This window comes from Ursus americanus, chromosome 30 (genome assembly GCF_024610735.1).
Source record: "Ursus americanus isolate L20-20 chromosome 30, mUrsAme1.1.p, whole genome shotgun sequence".
NCBI classification, from domain to species: Eukaryota; Metazoa; Chordata; class Mammalia; order Carnivora; family Ursidae; genus Ursus; species Ursus americanus.
In genome coordinates this window covers 26,930,785-26,950,969 of record NC_142156.1, presented here as the reverse complement: position 1 = coordinate 26,950,969, position 20,185 = coordinate 26,930,785, and the positions used below count along the sequence as shown (strand labels likewise).

At 42.1% G+C, this 20,185-nt stretch overlaps 1 protein-coding gene across 2 annotated transcripts in view; it reads left to right on the top strand.

Annotated features, from left to right (window-relative positions):
* Nucleotides 1-13,097, top strand: part of SPIRE1 (spire type actin nucleation factor 1) — a 207,254-nt gene extending 194,157 nt beyond the window's left edge. For both annotated transcript variants that reach the window (XM_045815142.2, XM_045815141.2), the window contains 5 exons: nt 2,366-2,503; nt 3,102-3,172; nt 3,932-3,959; nt 4,056-4,192; nt 9,708-13,097. In XM_045815142.2, coding sequence (XP_045671098.2) covers nt 2,366-2,503; nt 3,102-3,172; nt 3,932-3,959; nt 4,056-4,192; nt 9,708-9,966 — 633 coding nt within the window. In that variant the 3' untranslated portion in view covers nt 9,967-13,097. The remainder of the gene's footprint in view (nt 1-2,365; nt 2,504-3,101; nt 3,173-3,931; nt 3,960-4,055; nt 4,193-9,707) is intronic.
* Nucleotides 13,098-20,185: the final 7,088 nt, after the last annotated feature.

Sequence of the window (20,185 nt, the reverse complement as noted above, 5' to 3'; positions counted from 1 at the left end):
ACAGAGAGTTCAGGGCATGAGGAGGAGTGACCAAGCCCAGTGTAAAGCTCTCACTCACTGTTAAAGCCTGAGTGCTCCTCGCAGATTGAAGCATTAGCATCTCAGCAAGATCTGTTAAGGCTAAGGCTTAATTTGGCTTCGGGGCTGTTGAATTAGTATTTTTTCTCAATCAAAAAAAAAATAATGAAAAATAATTCTAGTAACTATTTATTATTTTCTTTCATGTTGCATTAAAGTTTTGTTGTCCTTGGGAAAGCACCAGAATTAAAACATTAGCATTTGACCCAATGGAAATTATTTTACTCAACAGTAATCTACTTGAAAGTTTAAAAAAGGACAAGAACACACACACATACAATTTCTTACTCTGTCCTACGAAGTACTGGATTTTCATATGGTTCAAAGCAGTAAGTCGAAAGTATGCTTGACTAAGTCCGTTTGTGACGTGAGACTAAGAGGGAAATAACACCTGTCAGGTCTCTTGTGTGTGCTAGGATATCCCTGCAAATAAAAAGGATTCCCATCTACCAGAAGTGTTTACCAGCCCTAGTTGTAAAGTTAACTAAATTGACACTATTTGCTGTCTTCCCACCTGCACAGCAACCAATCTCAGGTAGTGAGGACCTGGCCAGTTGCTAGATTCATAACTTAGATTGTTCTAGCTCCGCGGCCACATAGTTGGCTGTCAGAAATGCACCACAGTCACACTCATCACTAATGAATAAAAAAGACCAAAGGAAAGCTGCTTATGAAATGTGTTAAAAGCTGAGAAAAGTCATCATTCAGACGTGTGCAGCCAACAATGCTTATCTCATGCACAATTTTAGTGGTCTAACCTAACCACAGGCAGTGCATTGTTCCCACTTGACACTAGGCTATTTTCTCAGGGTGGAGCAAAACAGAGTAGACACTGGACAAGCCCATTTAATCCTGTTATCTTTGAAAGCTTTTCCCATTGAAAGAGAAAATTATGTGATGGTAATTTTTTTAAAAAGTATTTTAGACATCTTAGACCACATGATATAATCTTCCTGAACAGACTACCTTCCCACCCTCCAGATACTAAGTAAGCTCTTCCTCTTAAAAATTCAATTGCAGGATTTTTTCCCAAAAACATTTTTAAGCAAATTTAACTTTCTTCAAGTCAACCTGAACAGAGATGATTTTGTATTGATTGTTAGTAAGAAGCAGTTCTTCAAACTACTTTTTTTAGTAAATGCTAATGTTTATCAAGTTTGCAACCTAGATTTGTTTTTTGTTTTTCTGATTGAAAGACAGAACTGAATGTTAAAACTCCATAAACTGACTGCATTCATAGTCATGTGCTTTCCCATTTGGCTTGTTTGATTCCAGAATGCCTGTGAGCAATGCTATTGTGTGTGGGGGGGAGTGAATTATAATGTGTTTGTACTGAGAACATTAAGTTTCAGTGTCCCTGCACCACAATGGCCCCTGTGAAGCCTGGCAGGGTGAGAATGCACAAGACCGTTCTGTCTTTCTATTAGACCCACCAATCAAGCGCAGAGCCGGGTGGGGAGCAGATGGGGGTGAGGCTCTTTTATTCAGTGGGATCAGTTACATCAACATCTTCCTCGGCTGTTTTTAGGGAAACCATTAACATAAGACAGCTGGCATAAATATTTATTGTGAAATTCTTAAGATTTTCTCCACGTCTTTTCAGAGCTGACTGTGTATTCGGCAGTTGTTTAAAAGTAACAACAGAAATCCAGAGAACTGGGGGGCAGCCTGGAGAGGTGGTTCCAGTAGTTACATGTTCCAGCTCCTCTCGTACCATTAGGATTTTTCACGATGTGCTGATGTAACTTACCACTAAATAATGCTTCTCAGTATAAATTACTAACCACCTTATTTTGGCTCTTCTGGGTACCACAGACCAGTTTTCTAAACAGTACCAGTGTTGTAGATTTGCTATTTCTCTATTAGCATATAGTACACAACACAACAGGAAGGAATGTCTGCATAATCATAAGAGAAAACTCACATCAATTTGGTTTAGAACAAGAAAATTTTCTTCAACATTTCAACGCATAGATGCCATAGCTGTGCTTAATGGAATAGAAACTTGAGGCAAAATATGCACCCAAATGTGAGGAACTTTCCTTTCCTGGAAATTTCAATAGGCTATGGTGTTTGACATGGTCCCCAAAAGTTTTCTGCCATCGTTGTCTTAGTGTAATTAGAAATGATGTGGTCCCCAGAGTGAGCCGGCTCTGTTCCAGTGTTCATCGGGAAACCTCTTTTCTTCTCTGAAGCTACTAACCAGGTGTCTGATCTGAAGGGAAATTGTGCAATGCCAGAAAAGGGGGGTGGGAGTTTCTCATTCATGTGGACTTTCGAATTTCAGGAGGAATTCTGCTATCCAGTGGAATGCCTAGCTCTCACTGTGGAGGAAGTGATGCATATTCGTCAGGTCCTGGTGAAGGCAGAGCTGGAAAAATACCAACAGTATAAAGATGTCTACACCGCCCTGAAAAAAGGAAAGGTAGAGCTATTTCAAGTTGGTTGATAAGCAGGGTTAGAAGAATGGTCTGGTCTCCTGAGGGAGTGGTCTGCTGGCAGCCAGATGGTATAGGACTTGTAGGGGATTTTAGGAGGTAAGAGGCTTATTCTCTAATACACAATTCCTATTCTGCCTTGCTTACCAAAAAAAAAAAAAAAAAAAAAAAGTGTTTTTGTTTCTCCCTGAGAAATAAAAAACTGTGAAAGATTTAAAACAACCACAATAAATAATGGCATGTCTTCATAAAACCATGTCTGCATTTTAAAGGCTTGTAAAGAAACTATATTTCAGAAAGAGACTGTTGACTGTCTCAGAACCTTCTTCAGATTGATTCCATGATGGTGAGCCTCTGAGAGCTATGGTGTATTACTACCTTTTAAGAGTGGAATTATAACTAAATACAGAGCCAAATTATAATTATCACAGAGGCAAACTTGAAAACAGGGTTTCTGAATTCCCTTTTTCCTTCTGTCTGCGAAACTTCCCCAATATATAAATGTAAAGTGTATTTAGATGTGTAAGTTAGGAGATTAACTGCTGGCAATGCTTTGTTTCTCCCTTTAAATTTGTATTTTTTTAGCTCTGCTTTTGTTGCCGAACCAGGAGATTTTCCTTCTTCACCTGGTCTTATACCTGTCAGTTCTGTAAGAGGTAAGGTTTTTTGTAATTAATGACCGTAGTCAAAGAAATATCGATATATTCGTAGTTGAATCATTTTCCTACACAGGAACTGTATTAGAGATTACCCAACCCATTATCAGATTGTGCCATGCTTGGGGGTTAATAATAACTGATTTCTTCAAAAGAGTAGAGCAGGGGTGCCTGGGTGGCTCAGTCGTTAAGCGTCTGCCTTCGGCTCAGGGCGTGATCCCGGCGTTCTGGGATCGAGCCCCGCATCAGGCTCCTCCACTGGGAGCCTGCTTCTTCCTCTCCCACTCCCCCTGCCTGTGTTCCCTCTCTTGCTGGCTGTCTCTCTCTCTGTCAAATAAATAAATAAAAATCTTAAAAAAAAAAAAAAAGAGTAGAGCAAATAGTTACTCGGAATTGAACTTGGAAGATGTTTCTCCACATGTATTTTATTTACATAACTAAGATCACTCTAATAACCATATGTCCAGTTGGAACAGAAAAAATTTAGATGTGATTGTCATGTGATCCCTGGATAGACAAGTAAGAAAATCCCAGACAGATGTAAGTTGATCCTTGTACAGGAAACAGCGTAAGAGTTAAGGTTACAGATTGTCTTCCTGGTGATCCACAGTTGTATCAATTCGTTACATGCTGGTAGAAAAACCAGAGAGTTTTTGCAGTTTATTATAGAAAGTCACAACCACGCAGCCATTGGCTTCTCTGACTTAGCCGTCGTGTCTATGGTGTCATGCTGAGTAACACTTCTGATTTTGTATACAGGCCGGTGTGTTCACAGTGTTGCAAAAAGGTAAGCTAAGCTTGGTGAAATTATAACTTGTGTTAATTTTAAGGAGTCTGTCTCTTTAACAGTACTGATCGTTCTTGGTTTTATTTGGGGTAATAGATGCGGCTGCCCTCCAAACCATACTCCACTCTTCCCATCTTTTCATTGGGACCTTCTGCCTTGCAAAGAGGGGAAAGTTGCATGAGGCCAGAAAAGCCTACCACTGGCCACCATCGGCCACTCCGGAGCATTGCCAGGTAAGCAAGGGGCCTGGGACCTCAGATCATCCTCTGTAAAAGAAGAATCCTCCTTTTGAGGACTGCTGACGAGGTAGGGTTTGGGCTCAGGGTGGTTTGGGGTGGCTGGGTGGTTGGTTTTAATATAGTTTTGACTTGCACACAGGTCTCCAAAACTTCTTAAAGGTAACTTGACAAGGGAACATGGCTAACTGCTTGAAGCATATTTGAATGTCATCATTTTTTTCTACTTTAGAAATGATTACGTTTGTGTGTCCTTTAAAAGTTATTTTTAAATAGACCACATCCTGGGTCACAAATCAGGTCTCAACCGATACCAAAAAATTGAGATTATTCCCTGCATATTCTCAGACCACAATGCTTTGAAACTGGAACTCAGTCACAAGAAAAAATTGGGGAGAAATTCAAACACTCGAAAGCTAAAGACCATCCTGCTTAAGAATGAGTCAACCAAGAAATCAGAGAAGAACTTAAACAATTCATGGAAACCAATGAGAACAAAAACACATCGGTCCAAAACCTATGGGATACTGCAAAGGCAGTCCTAAGGGTGAAATACATAGCCATCCAAGCCTCACTCAAAAAAATAGAAAAAAATCTCAAATATACCAACTAACTTTACACCTTAAAGAACTGGAGAAAGAACAACAAATAAAGCCTAAGCCATGCACAAGAAGAGAAATAATTAAGATTAGAGCAGAGATCAATAAATTAGAAACTAGAAATACAGTAGAGCAGATCAACAAAACTAGAAGCTGGTTCTTTGGAAGAATTAATAAGATCAATTAACCACTGGCCGGACTTACCCAAAAGGAAAGAGAAAGGACCCAAATTAATAAAATTGTGAATGAAAGGGGAGAGATCTAACACCAAGAAATAGAAACAATTTTTAGAAATTATTATCAACAACTATATGCCAATAAATTAAGCAACCTGGAAGAAATGAATGCCTTCCTAGAGACCTATAAACTACCAAGACTGAAACAGGAAGAGACTGACAACTTAAATAGGCCTACGTGCAGTGAAGAGATTGAAGCAGTGATCAAAAACCTCCCAAAAAACAAGAGTCCAGGGCCTGATGGATTCCCAGGGGAATTTTACCAAACATTCAAAGAAGAAATAATACCTATTCTCCTGAAGCTGTTTCAAAAAATAGAAACAGAAGGAAAACTTCCAAACTCATTCTATGAGGCCAGCATTACCTTGGATCCCAAAAACCAGGCAAAGACCTCCTCAAAAAGGAGAATTACAGACCAATATCCCTGATGAATATGGATGCCAAAATTCTCAATCTGATCCTAGCTAATAGGATCCAACAGTACATTAAAAGGATCATCCATCACAACCAGGTGGGATTCATTCCTGGGATGCAAGGGTGGTTCAACATTCACAAATCAATCAATGTGATAGAACACATTAATAAGAGAAGAGACAAGAACCATATGGTCCTCTCAATTGATGCAGAAAAAGCATTTGACAAAATACAACACCTTTTCCTGATTAAAACTCTTCAGAGTGTAGGTATAGAGGGAACATTCCTCAATTTCATAAAAGCTATCTATGAGAAGCACACAGCAAATACTATTCTCAATGGGGAAAAGCTGAGAGGTTTTTCCTTAGGGTCAGGAACACAGCAAGGATGCCCACTCTTGCCACTGTTGTTCAACATGGTACTAGAAGTCCTAGCAACAGCAATCAGACAACAAAAAGAAATAAAAGGTATTCAAGTGGGAAAAGAAGCCAAACTCTCTCTCTTTGCAGATGAAATGATACTTTATGTGTAAAACCCAAAAGTCTCCACCTTCAAATTACTAGAACTCATAATTCAGTAACGTGGCAGGATACAAAATCAAAGCACAGAAATCAGTTGCCTTCCTATATACTAACAGTGTAACTGTAGAAAGGAAAATTGGGGAATCGATTCCATTTACAATAGCACCAAAAACCATAAGATACCTTGGAATAAACCTAACCAAAGAGGTAAAGGATCTATACTCCAGAAACTACAAAAAACTGATGAAAGACATTGAAGAAGACACAAAAAGATGGAAAAACATTCCATGCTCATGGATTGGAAGAATAAACATTGTTAAAATTGCCCAGAGCAATCTATACTTTCAACACCATCCCAGTCAAAATACCAATGCCATTTTTCAAAGCGCTGGAACAAACAGTCCTAAAATTTGTATGGAACCAGAAAAGACCCAAATCGCCGACAAAATGTTGAAAAAGAAAACCAAAGCTGGGACGTCGTGTTGCCTGATTTCAAGCTATATTACAAAGTTGTGATTGCCAAGACAGAATGGTACTGGCACAAAAACAGACACCTAGATCAATGGGAACAGAATAGAGAGCCCACAAATGGACCCTCAACTGCATGGTCAAATAATCTTCAACAAAGCAGGAAAAAATATCCAATGGAAAAAAGACAGTCCCTTCAATAAATGGTGCTGGGAAAATTGAACAGCTGTATACAGAAGAATGAAACTCAACCATTCTCTTACACCATACACAAAGATTAAACTCTAATTGGGCGAAAGACCTCAATGTGAGACCGGAATCCATCAAAATCCTAGAGGAAAAAAAAGGCAGTAACCTCTTCAACATCAGCTATAGCAACTTCTTTCAAGACACGTCTGCAAAGGCAAGGGAAGCAAAAGCGAAAATGAACTTTTGGGACTTCATCAAGATAAAGAACTTCTGCACAGCAAACGAAACAGTCAATAAAACAAAGAGGCAACCCGTGGAATGGGGGAAGATATTTGCAAATGACACTACAGATAAAGGGCTGGTGTCCAAGATCTATAAAGAGCTTCTCAAACTCAACACCCAAAAATCAAATAATCAAGTCAAAAATGGGCAGAAGACATGAACAGACACTTCTCCAAAAAAGACATACGAATGGCTAACAGGCACATCAAAAAACGTTCAACATCATTAGCCATCAGGGAAATTCAAATCAAAACCACACTGAGAATACCACCTTACACCAGTTAGAATGGCAAAAATTGACAAGGCAAGAAACAACAAATGTTGGAGAGGATGTGGAGAAAGGGGAACCCTCTTACACTGTTGGTGGGAATGCAGGTTGGTACAGCCACTCTGGAAAACAGTATGGAGGTTCCTCAAAAGGTTTAAAATAGAGCTACCATATGACCCAGCAATTACACTATTGGGTATTTATTCCAAATATATAGATGTAGTGAAAAGAAGGGGCACATGCACCCCAATGTTTATAGCAGCATTGTCCACAATAGCCAAACTGTGGAAGGAGCTGAGATGCCCTTCAGCAGACAAATGGATAAAGATGTGGTCCCTATATACAGTGGACTATTACTCAGCCATCAGAAAGGATGAATACCCGCCATTTGCATTAACATGGATGGAACTGGAGGAGATTATGCTAAGTGAAATAAATCAAGCAGAGAAAGACAGTTATCATATGGTTTCACTTATATATGGAACATAAGGAATAGCATAGAGGATATTAGGAGAATGAAGGGGGAGAACTCAGAGGGGGAGACAAACCATGAGAGACTATGGACTATGGGAAACAAACTGAGGGTTTCAGAGGGGAGGAAGTGGGGGGATGGGTTAGCCCAGTGATGGGTATTAAGGAGGGCACGTATTGCATGGAGCACTGGGTGTTATATGCAAACAATGAATCATGGAACACTACATCAAAAATTAAGGATGTATTGTATGGTGACTCACATAACATAAGTTTAAAAAGTCATTTTTAAAGCTGACCATGTTTTCAGTGGAGTTGAAAATTTGCATGTAACTACAGTCTAATCTTTCTTCTTTAGTTTTTAAAAGCAAATCTGTTTAGTTCTAGGTTTCCAATGGTCTGCCATCACTTTGGCTTATCTTCTTATTGTAAATACAGCAAAAATAAAGCTTTATGCCAAAAGCTTTAAGGCAATTTAAAAAAAAAAAGTTGACTGAATATCAGTCCCTTTGCATTTTGGGTTTTTTTTTTATGATTTTATTTATTTATTTATTTATTTATTTATTTATTTATTTATTTATTTGTCAGAGAGAGAGAGAGAAAGCACAAGCAGGGGAAGCAGCAGGCAGAGGGAGAAGCAGTCTCCCTACCGAGCATGGAGCCCAATGTGGGACTTGATCCCAGAGCCCTGGGATCATGACCTGAGCCCAAAGCAGACGCTTAACCGACTGAGCCACCCAGGCGTCCCAGTCCCTTTGCATTTAATGCAGAGTAAGGTTACTGTTGGTCTTTAAGGAAGGACAGAAGGAGGTCAGGCCAGCTTGGTTCACACACTCACAGGGCCGAAAAAGTGAGGGTTTTTTACACACCAGCTGCCCCCAGTCGGGGAGGGAGCCCAGCGCTGGTGCTGGGTGCTGGACAGTGCTACTCCTGCACTCCGCGGCTGCGGGCAGTGAGGCAGGGAAGCCCCGAGCCCAGCTGGTGATTTGTGCCTAGCACTGTGGCCCCCCCAGGCCGCCGACTCCGCTCTGAGACACTGCTTGCTGCTGCATGATAGCCTCCGACTGTGGATCGTCACCTGTGAGCTCAAGGCTGTGGGGCACGTTGTTGTTCCTTTCTGTACTTACTCTAAACTTACGTTCCTGTTTGGTTTCACTAAAGTCGTCCATGAGTAGATGATTCCTAGTTATTTCCAAAAGTTACCAAAACATTTATGACAATGTTGATCTAGTTAACTCCAGCTCTCTGGAATCCAGGTAATTAGTCACCCAAATAGAGGAATTGTTGGAGAGGGGAAGGTACATTTGATAAATGCAAAAATGCTGAGGAAGCTGGTCCACAGGTAACTTTTCAGGATTAAGACCGACTGACTTCCGTTTACTATTATAGTTCGCCCTACAATCTACAGTTGACTCGTGTCACCAACTCTGATGCAGGGTCACTGGAGAAAGAACTTGAAGTCCCTTCTGAATTATCGATAGGACATTAGCAACATGTACTTTGATTCGTTTTCGTTGTTAAAGTCCACCGTATATCATGTATGGTATTCAGGTGAATACTCTAAATTTGCTTTTTTTCCAAACATTCTGGAAGGGATACTAAGAGTTTTTAGTATTATTATTTCTTTTTTTTTTCAGTATTATTATTTCCTAATAAAACATGTTCCCTGGTTTCTTTTTTAAAAAAATATTTTGAGGGGCGCCTGGGTGGCACAGCGGTTAAGCATCTGCCTTCGGCTCAGGGCGTGATCCCTGCGTTGTGGGATCGAGCCCCACATCAGGCTCCTCCGCTATGAGCCTGCTTCTTCCTCTCCCACTCCCCCTGCTTGTGTTCCCTCTCTCACTGGCTGTCTCTATCTCTGTCGAATAAATAAATAAAAAATCTTAAAAAAAAAAATATTTTGAATTTTATTTCCAATTAGAAGTTCTTCCTTTGGAAGAACCTGAGGCGACTCGCCCATTCCATAATGCTTTGGCAACAGATTTACTTTTTCTGCACGTATTTTCTTAGTACTGCAGTAGAACTGTAAGTAACAATACTGGGTATTGTTTTGTGTTGTTCCAGGTTCTCCTCAAAATCTAAGTCTGTGGACAAATCAGAAGAAGAGCTGCAGTTTCCCAAAGAGCTGATGGAGGACTGGAGCGCTATGGAGGTGTGTGTAGACTGCAAAAAGTTTATTTCGGAAATCATCAGTTCGAGCCGGCGCAGCCTGGTGTTGGCCAACAAAAGAGCCCGGTTAAAAAGGAAAACGCAGTCTTTCTATATGTCCTCACCGGGCGCCTCGGAGTACTGCCCTTCAGAGAGGACTATCAATGAAATCTGAGCCTGTGCCTTTCAGTCGCTTTGTGTTCAGAGGCGGCACTAGCGCGGGAGAACACTGAGCTGGACTGTCTCTCCTTGCCGTGGTCTTAGTTAATAGGCTTGAATTCGCATTAGATCAGGTTTTTGCTGCATCACGTTGTTCCACAGACTGAATGCTGTGTTCATATCGATTGATGGTACGTGACAGGTCAGCCAGTCGCTTGTTCGCACCAAGAGAGAACAACGGTCTGAAACTTGCTTTTGTGTGTGGATGTGGAGGCCAGAGACTTTTTCCTTAGTTTGGTTCCTTACTGTTCTTCAGATCATTTCCTGACTAAGGCAAAAAGCTTCTGACGTGAGAAATCAGCCTCACGAAGGTGTCGATGTTAGCACAGTTCTAAGCAGTAAGTCATATTGGCACTTCCACCAGACAGTGTTCCTATCTAACGGACACAGTGGCCGGGCCCTGCCACATCCCAGATACCTGGAGTCGTCGGGCCAGGCCGTGCATCATCTCACGGCACAAAACCTGGAAGGATTTGCTCACACTATCAAACTGATTTTAAATTATTGTTGCTCTGGGCTAAAGACTACGGGAGGGACTTCATGCCTGCATTCTAGTGCAAAACATCTGGATAAGCTGTACACCCCAGTGGGTGACCATTTCCTCTGAGCTGCTGTGTTTGCCCCGGTGCAATGGATCAGTGTCTCCTGAGCGGGTGACAGGTTTTCATTCCCTATCTTGAATGTATTATGGGTACTTGCAGTTTTGTAACAGAGGTCTAAGAATTAAAGTTTTGTGGGAGTTTCAGGACAAAGGAAGGCTTAAAGTTTATCAAGAAGTCGAGTGTATTTTGGTTAACTATGAGAAGGAATGTGACAGCATAGGTGCCAGCCGTTGCCACACTGCGGGGAATGAGCTGGAGCTCATCCGTTTTCCACTGCATTTTTCATAACTTTATAGTCTTAGCCATCACAACTAAATTAAGCCACAATTTGGTACCTAAGGTCTCAAACTGAAATTTATTTATTTTTATAGATGAATTTTAAGGGGGAAAAAACATTGTCTAGTTCTTTTAAAATTACAAGAAAATTAACCTGCTGATAGACTTTTTGGATGCTTTTTGCACAAGTTTTCCTTGTAAACGACTGGAATGAGTAGGGTGGGTTTTCGATGAAGGCCGGTTGGAGGGTAGCACTGTATACCTGAAATTTCTCAGCTTGTTTGTCCCATGCTAGGAGCTGTACTTTATTATTTTAGTATGCGTAGAAATGACCAACCAATCAAATTGCCATTGATGTTTGGAAAATCAGTTAATGCACACGCACAAGAATTTCCTAAAAGCTATAGGACCCATCTGCAGTCAGCACTGCAGCAGCACCATTTAATAAAAGGCATGGCAGTCGCATTCCATTCCACATCAACGTATAGTAACATTTCTATATTAGATTAACAGTAATACCTCAGAACTGCTCTGGTAGTAGTTTTTAATGGATTGAAATTTGCAATTTAGTAAATGGCTTAAAATTACTTATACTTATGAAATAAACTTTACCGATTGACTAAAATAATGCATGTTAACAGTTCGTCTGTATTTGCATGTAAAAGTGGGCCACCAGAGAACCCTTCTTGATTTTGCACATGTTTAAATTATTCTAAAGACTCTCATGTAATATTTAAACATTATATGGGGTGAATCTCTCACCTATAAAATTTTCCAAGGACTATTTGGACTCTATACCCCAGAGGGTTTGGTGGAAGCCACACACCCAATAAGGGCCCAGGTTTGGGGCTTAAAATGACGACTGGGAAAGGGAATGGTGTTTGTGTATGTATATAGACATGACCCACGATAGTATGCTCTTTAAAATAATGACTAGTTTACTGCTGTTCCTAAAACATGAGAAACTAAGCCCCTAAAGTGAGAGTTTCATTCACGTTCACAAGGCAGATATCTAGCCCATCTCAATCTTCGGCTTCACTCCTGCAGATGTATGATGCTGTCTAGGCTGATTAGGGCATTATGGTCTCTTACCAGAGCATTAGAACGTGAATCCGTCAGCAGCATTAACAAGGCTTGTCAAGGGAGTGGTAGGTCGACATGAGACAGTCCGCAGTGTGAGAAGAAGACCCGTGACACAGTTAAAAACGTAGAAATCGAATTTGCATCACTTTTTATTGCCAAAACAATTTCTTACAACAGTTTCTCCCGTATCCATGACATGTACCCAACACCTCAACCAAATTAGGTAGTTCCCAGAGAGTAATTCACTAACAGCTTATGGAGCGTGGTGTTACCCTTGTTAACCTTAGTCTGACCTTAAGCCTGTCTTCCTCTTCCTAACTACTAAAATAACAGACCTTCACAGTGTTCCTTTTCCCCCATGTTCCGGCTATTCAGCGTTTCCACCCGATCCAACAACAACTGTGGTTAGCTGGTCAGAAGGAGATGTGTCTGAGAGCTCGCTTGCTCACCTGAGCAGCCCTTGGCTCGTCCTCCAGCACCTGTTCTTTTGTCCCAGACTTCACAAGCTTGCCCCGCTGGGAGATCATTCCTTCCCCACAGCCTAACTTTCTACCAGTGTCAGAGTAGGTAAGAATGCTTGTAAATACTGTAATATATTTGTTAATGTTTGAAAGGCATTCATTCAGTGGACAATGGGAGTTAACTCTCCCAGGACAAGTAAAAATGAAATAATTGATGTGTACGTTGACTTAACAGTCTTACTAGATTTCAAGTCTTAAGCCTTTCAAATTAAACCAGAAGGTTGTTACGTAGGAGTTTTAAAAATGATCTTGCACTTGAAGAGATGATGTGATTAGCACCGTGAACTCATACCATGAATTTTTTAAGGCTTTTATTTTTCTAACTGTATTAATAAATATAGCATTGGATTTTAGGGGTCACATAGGAGACATGAAAGGTTTAAATTATGTTGCTATTTGCTAAAGCAAAATGGCAGAAAATTTTGTTCATGCAAAACTGTTCGAAGAGCCATGGAGAGATGTGTGCACTGACTGGACTTCGCCCTGGCTTCCTGTGTGTATGAAAGTCACGGTATTGCTGGCATTCAGGGTGACATGACGGTACTAAACGTTTTCCTTCAAGTCTTTTAAAATTTAGGGAAAAATAAAATGGCTTTCCATCATAACTTCTGTGTTGAGTTCCTGTTGTAAAATGGCGATGTCGTTTGGTAACCAGCTGGCAGAAGCCGTCTAGGTTAGGAAGGCAAAGATACTTGCATCATCAGAAGTTACAATCAGGTTGAGATCGACAATCTGACGAGGACCACACTAGAAAAATTTTAAAAAGGGGCACCTGGGTGGCTCAGTCAGTTAAGTGTCCGACTCTGGGTTTTGGCTCAGGTCAGGATCTCAGGGTCGTAGGATCAAGCCCCACGTCAGGCTCTGTGCTCAACGGGGAGTCTGCTTGAGATTCCCTCCCTCTGCCTCTCCCCCAGCTTGTGCTTTCTCTCTCTCAAATAATAAATAAATCTTAAAAAAAAAAAAAAGGTAAAGAAAAACTTTCATTTATAAAAGAAAAAAGAAAAAAATTTTTTAAATGGAGCCACTGCCATAACTCGGCTGTGTTACCAAGAAGCTATAACTTCCTCTTTTACCCTCAACAGTGTAGGAAATTAAAATTCTGTAAATAGTGTAAAATGTTTCATTATATAAGAAGTCACATGGGTGGAGACAAATTATGTACAGAAAAATAAAGCTTTTATGTATTTTTTTTCTAAATAGAATTCTTCAAGGGGCATATTCCTAAAATGTCCCATAAGAAAATTTCCTATTGTAGCGCATAAATTGCTTGAGGAGAAAATTAGAAAGATTAATCCCAGAGTGAGCTTAGGGAAGTTCTTATGTTTCTGTTAACCAACTAGCATCATTTAAGATTTTTACATATCCCAAATGCTACCTGATTCTGAGGTTGATACCCATTTACACAAGCTGTCCCCTTATTTGTCAGGCACTTTTGAGGATCTCCTTCCACTGAAGCTTCTCTGTGAGGATACATATACAAGACATTTGTGTGTGTGTCCAGCTCATGCCCCAATGTTCATTGACTTGCTCAGTCCAAGTCAGAGTCCTTGCCTTGTGCCTCCTAGACTCCAGAGATACAGAAAACTCGGATACCACGAAGAGGAAAGCTTTGGATAACCTTTCTAACCGTATGTCTCTTTCCTTCCCAGCTTCAGTGCAGGAAGGCAGTTGTAAATCACCATAGTCTAGCATTTCATAAAGAGAACTATTTTTAGAAAAGGGCTTGATTGCACATATGATGTGTTTAGACTCCAGTTCTTGTCTCTGTGCAGAATGCGTGCGCGCACGCACACACACACACACACACACACACACACACACACACAGATTCATTATAATGTTCATCCAGGGTATGCTCCTTCTCCCATGTCAGCCAAAGGCCCGTGTCTAAAAACCTTTTATCTACCCAAAAAGTTGAGGAGCTAAGAACCTACTTAATATAAAACTCTGCCTGCACTAACTAAATGTTCAGGTGCAATTAGCTGGCAGACTGGCGTTGCACTATTACTCTGATGCATTCCATTAAAATGTATATGATATATAATTTATGTATTTAGATCTTACTATGCAAAAAAATCTGCAGCACTCTTTCTGCCGGCAGCAAAATCCGAGCCACCTCAGCATTATTGAAGCAGTGGAAATAAAAGAGCTTCAGAACTGATAAGACATGGCTCTTGAAAAGTGGGGCGTCAAAAGTTCCTTTATGTCCTGCAGCTTAAGAACTGAAGAATCCTCTGGATGGTTAAACTTACACCACGTTCAGCACAACTCAGTGCTCAGATTTCTTTTGCTCCCCAGAGGGCCTGACCCTGTGGGTCTTGCACTAGGAATGCTCTCACAAGCTGTACTAATGAATCTCGTCTATGGATTGAAAAAAGGGGGAACTCCTGGGTGTGGCTGGCAAGGAGGGACAACCTAGAGGAAGCTTGCTCACTTCAAGTTTGCCTTTCTATATATTCTTTGCTTCGGTATTCCCTTGTGACTGAGGAATTGTCGTCAGTCCCTTTCCCTAGGGTGACGCAGCAGAGGACATCACATCCCAACTCTTTACAGGAGCCGCAGGGTTCGAAAAAGTGGAAATGCCAACGACAAATGAGGATTTCTGTAGAGCTACCCTGAGTATCAAGTTCCGAAGCCAACGCAGTGTGAAAGCTGTAGGGAAGCGTGTGGAAGAAAGAAGCAATAGCAGGGCTTTGCACAGGTAAATCTGAACAATGTAGCCACAGCTTTATAGAGCCTAAGGTGTAAACAAGAAACAGAATCACTTCGACTTTTAAATGGAAGCAATTTTGATTTTCGACAGCCCAAAGAGAAGCCTAAAAAGATTGCAGCTTGCCCACCAAGGAGGGGAACGTGACTTGAGATGACAAGCCTGGAGTCATCCCAGCACCCTCTCAAGGTCATTTCAGAATTCAGATTCACAGAATAGAAACTTGGACTGGCCCTCCAGCCCCCAAGTGATTCGTAGGACAGCCGAAAATATTCCCCCAGGTGTAGCCATTGGTAGACACACCTTCTTCACAGCAAGAACGGGACCTTTCTCTGTCCCAACCCTAGCGAAAAGGATTTTTCAGGGCCCATGAGCTTTTGTTCGATGACTGAAACAAACTAGTCCATAATCAGCGAAGCTGATTCTTTCAGCAGTACCTGGTTTCAAGTATCTGAAATGGTTCTAACTTAACTATGCTCCAGACAACAGCTATGTGACGCTGAGAAAGTTCCTTAACAATTCTGGATTTCAATTTCTTCCATTTTAAAGCAAGGGTATTGGATGAGGTGATCTCTAAGGTCAGTTTTAACCAGGAAGAGGCATTCGACACACTGGATCAAACAGCCGGTACGACATAGGTACCGACCAGTAAGTAGTGAAGAGCCTGAGCCAATCGTAACAAGAAATTGAGAAAAATCTTTGTGCATCCAAGCCAGCCCTTTCATTAGAGTGAAGTGTGACGTGACTGGTACTTTCCAGGCAATATCTGTGTTGATGACAAACCTGATTATGTGTATTACACAAACACAAGAAAAAGTGCAAAACATGCTGCATCTGTTTGAAACTTGGGGAGGCAAAGACAAAAATTCAGCTTTACTAATTGCTATAAAGAATCTGAGTCCTTGTGTGTCCGTTACACCTCATGGTAAAAAAAAAAAAAAAAAAAATCCTGAGTAGGTCTCCCAAAATTAAAAAGGAAAATTTCAGAAAGATGAGTTGATATATATTAAAAACAGACACAAAAACCCCAGCGTTTTACATCAATAACGTCTGGTTACTGATGGTTCATCTCCCAACACTATGCAATGGGAAGACCTTGTCAGACCTGGTAAGTCATTGATCCCACAGTGTGTTGTGTATTCCCGTCCAGACGTCAAGAGAAGCCGGTAGCCTTAGGGGCAACTACGCATAACAGACTATCTATCTTTATTGCATTAAAAAGAAGCAAACGATCAGGCAACTCTTGTTATCCTGCTTGGTCAAAGAACCAGTCACCACGGCTACAGGGAATCTCCAATATGGATACGCCTGCAAGCGTAGTAATGGGATCCCCCAGCCAATAAGCCCGTCTCTTTGGCCCTCTCAGTGTGGTAGACCCCATCACTGCCTGGCTCTCTTCTCCACCAAATTTTATCTCTACTAGTGACTTTCAGAGCTCAAAGTGATCCAAGAAGGCATTTGGTCCTCACTACAGCCAACGGCAAGCTCTAAGCTCTGTTTAAACGTGTCCAGGACCGGGGAGACACTTATTTCTGCGAAGCTCTATCTTTGAACAACTCTAATACAATAGTTGGGAAGTGCACTCATCATGTAATTTAGTCCCATTGTTTACCCCTTGGTTCTGTCTCATGTGGCTCTGCAGAATGCGCCGACTCTCCCAAGGGGCTGCCTTAAACAGTCCCTTAATTCTCCTGTCTCCCTGCAACACTTCCTACTTCTCCCTCCTCCCTTCTGCATTTTTTCTCCATTGCACCTAGCACCTAAACACCCTACTAAATTGTTATCTCTGTCAGGTTTCTTCACTGCTGTATCCCCAGTTTCTGGGGAAATGTTTGACATGTAACAGTTGCTCAATAAATGTTTGTGGAGTGAATGAATGAATGAATGAGCAGGTTCATTGTGGAAATGAGAACAAATGAGAAACACAAAGATGGAATCATCGAGACTTCTTCAAAACACTTGTAGTTTTAATCTGTGCTCTCTAACAGGTAACTGCTACGTGCAGCCCATGTCTTTCCTCTAAGTCAATAAATCATTGCAGTCCTAAAGCAGCTAATTAGAATAGAGAAGCTTGATCAGTACCTCACACCATTCACATGGTTGACTTGGAGCTCCAGAAACCTTATGTGCCAGTCTGGGTTTTTCTACCTATCTCTGATAAATGACATGCCCCACACCTTTGTCTCTGGGCCCACGTCTGCTTCCAGTGCTCCTGGGTGGAGTCACCGTGCACAGCCCTGCTCCCCGACCAGCTTTTTCCCATTAACAAAATTCATGTGCACCCTGGAGACCTATAATTGAAGCTACTGCGTAAATGCAAAGGGTGTATTTATCGGTACTGAGTCTGTGTTCATTAACTTTCTACCACTTGCCTCTTTGACACTATGGGAGTTAACTTTCTCTAGCATTTTGATTAAACTTGATGTGCCAACTGGACTGAAATTTTCAAAATGTTTCACTTCGGTTGCCCCTTGAACAATATGGGTTTGAACTGTGTGGGTCCTCTTACCGCAGATTGGTTTTTCTTAATGAATACAGTAAAGTACTGTAAGTATATTTTCTCTTGTGATTTTCTGAGTATTTTCTTTAGCTTACGATATTGTGAGAATTCCATATAGAATACATATACAAAATATGTGTTAACTACGTTGTTGGTAAGGCTTCCAATCAATAGGCTGTTAAGTTTGGGAGAGTCAAAAGTTATATGGGGCTTTTTGACTGGGGGGGGTGGGTATCAGTGCCCCTACCTCCTGCATTGTTCAGGGACAACTGTAGTTTTAATTCGTCACAGTAAAACACTTTGGTCATTACAAGTATAAGGAAAACTGTGGAGATAAGCATTATGATAGTAGACATTCTGTGATGTGTGTTACTTATATTAAGACATAATTTTTAAAATATTTTGATTTTCAGTAGCTACTGATAAACTACCAGTTATCGAGCACATACCGCTATCAGATATATTCTCTCCCTTAACACTCAACTCCGATGGAGACACTATTAATATCCTCTCTTGCAGACGAGAAACAGGACTAACAAGCTGTCATTTGCCCGAGGTCAGAACACCAGCCCAGCATCCGGCCTGAGGCATCGCCAGTTCCAAAGCTGTGCTCATAGCCCTGCTGCATTTCCAGCTGTTTCCTATTAGCTGCTAGGATTCCGAATCCAATTCTCACATCGCCAAAGCCCTTACGGGGCCTAGGACTGTGTGCCCGAAGCAGAACATCTGATCTTGGCTCCTGAGGAACTGACACTGGTCGGCCACACAGGTGAACAGATTTTTAAAAAACGCAGTCCCAGGAATCGTACACGTCTAGGACTACATAGTAAGCTGTGACTGGTAGCAGTCAGGGCACCCCCAGTGCAGGCCGATGCCCACCTGCATCAGAGCCAGCCGGGCCTGGTTTTGACTTTTTCCGAAAAGGAATGAGAAACCTCTGTAACTCTTTCTTCAGGAAGAGTTATAATGAGATTATTTGGAAATGCTCTGTCAACAAGAAGTGGAACAGAATGAAAAGGGGACCACTTAGAAAGCGATTATACATATTTAATATAAAATGAACTATTAGTTATCTATTGCTACATAACAAATTACCCCAAGACGCTGTGGCTTGAAACATTAACATTTATTATCTCACAAGTTTCCACGGGTCAGGAAATCAGGGGCAGCTTCAGCCGGGTGGTCCTGGCCCAGCATCCCATGAGGTTGCCGTCAAGATGGCGGCTGGGCCCGCAGTTAGCTCAAGGCTTCCCTGAGGCGAGAAGATCCGCTGCCAAGATGGCTCCCTGTCGGGCCCCTCCTGTCGGTCAGGACCTGGCAGCTGGCTCGCCCCAGAGCCGCTGATGCACCAGCGAGCAAGGTACAAGTCACGGTGTCTCCTATGAGCTGCCTTGGGAGGTCACAGAGCATCGTGGAATATTCTGCGCATCCTGCCGGTCACACACTGCTCTGGGTGGGAGGAGACCACGTGGCACGTGGCCTGCCCTCCCGCTGGCACCAGGGTGAGAAGCACCCAAGGCCGAGTGCGCCAGCGAAAATGAGAAGGCACAGAATTGACCCGAGACTTTTAAAGGAACGTTTGGTTTCCAAATGGCTACAGAGAGAACGAGAAGGAGCAAGAAGTCTCAAATAACTCAGGTTTTGTATTTGGAAAATGGAAGAAGCACTACTTAGAAATGGGGGAACAGAAAGCAGTTTGGTGAAAGGGAAACAAATCTAGTGTTATTCACGTTGACGGAGAGAGGCAGTGGAATCCCCAAGAAAGGGGTCGGCCCTTAAAGCCAGAGAGTAAATAAGAGGCCTGGACGCCTCATGTGGTCTCTGCCACATCCTCGTCTGGGGGGGTGGGGGGGTTACTTACAACCCTTTAAAAATGCCAGCACCATCCTTAGCTCATAGGCTGTAGCCTGCCAGCCCCTGGCCTACGCAAACTGTCCTGTAACAGTGGAAGACAAGCATAGGGCGTGATGAGCAGTCAAGGCCAGAAACCCAAATCAGTCCCGGGGTAGGACTCACGACCGTCTTCCCGCTTAGCCTCTCTTACCATTGACAGTTAACTCTTACCAGTGATTATAAAAGTTGAAATATACGCACGACCAAAAAACATATGTTCCATCAATGAAGCCCAGCGTTCCCAATTCCGGCCCCGCGCAGCGGTGCCCCCCACGGAACTCTGCAGCCCAACGGTGGGCCAGTGCCAGCCGTTAACAGCGCCGTGGGCCAGCTGCCACCAGGCTACCCTGCGGCACTTCCCATCTGCCTCCTGGTTCCGTCCTTTGGGGTGGGTATCAGCGTCTGCATTTTCTGTTGAGGAATCTGAAGCTCGGTTGTCAGCACCGCCCAGATGTGCCCCGTGCATAGCTATAATCCGGCAGCTGGTGCGCAAAGGGACCCTCCTCAGCCGCCCAAGTCACCCAAATAAATAAGCCTGCTCCTTCTTTGGATCCTGCAGTGTAACAGCACGTGTGAATACCTGTCGTGAA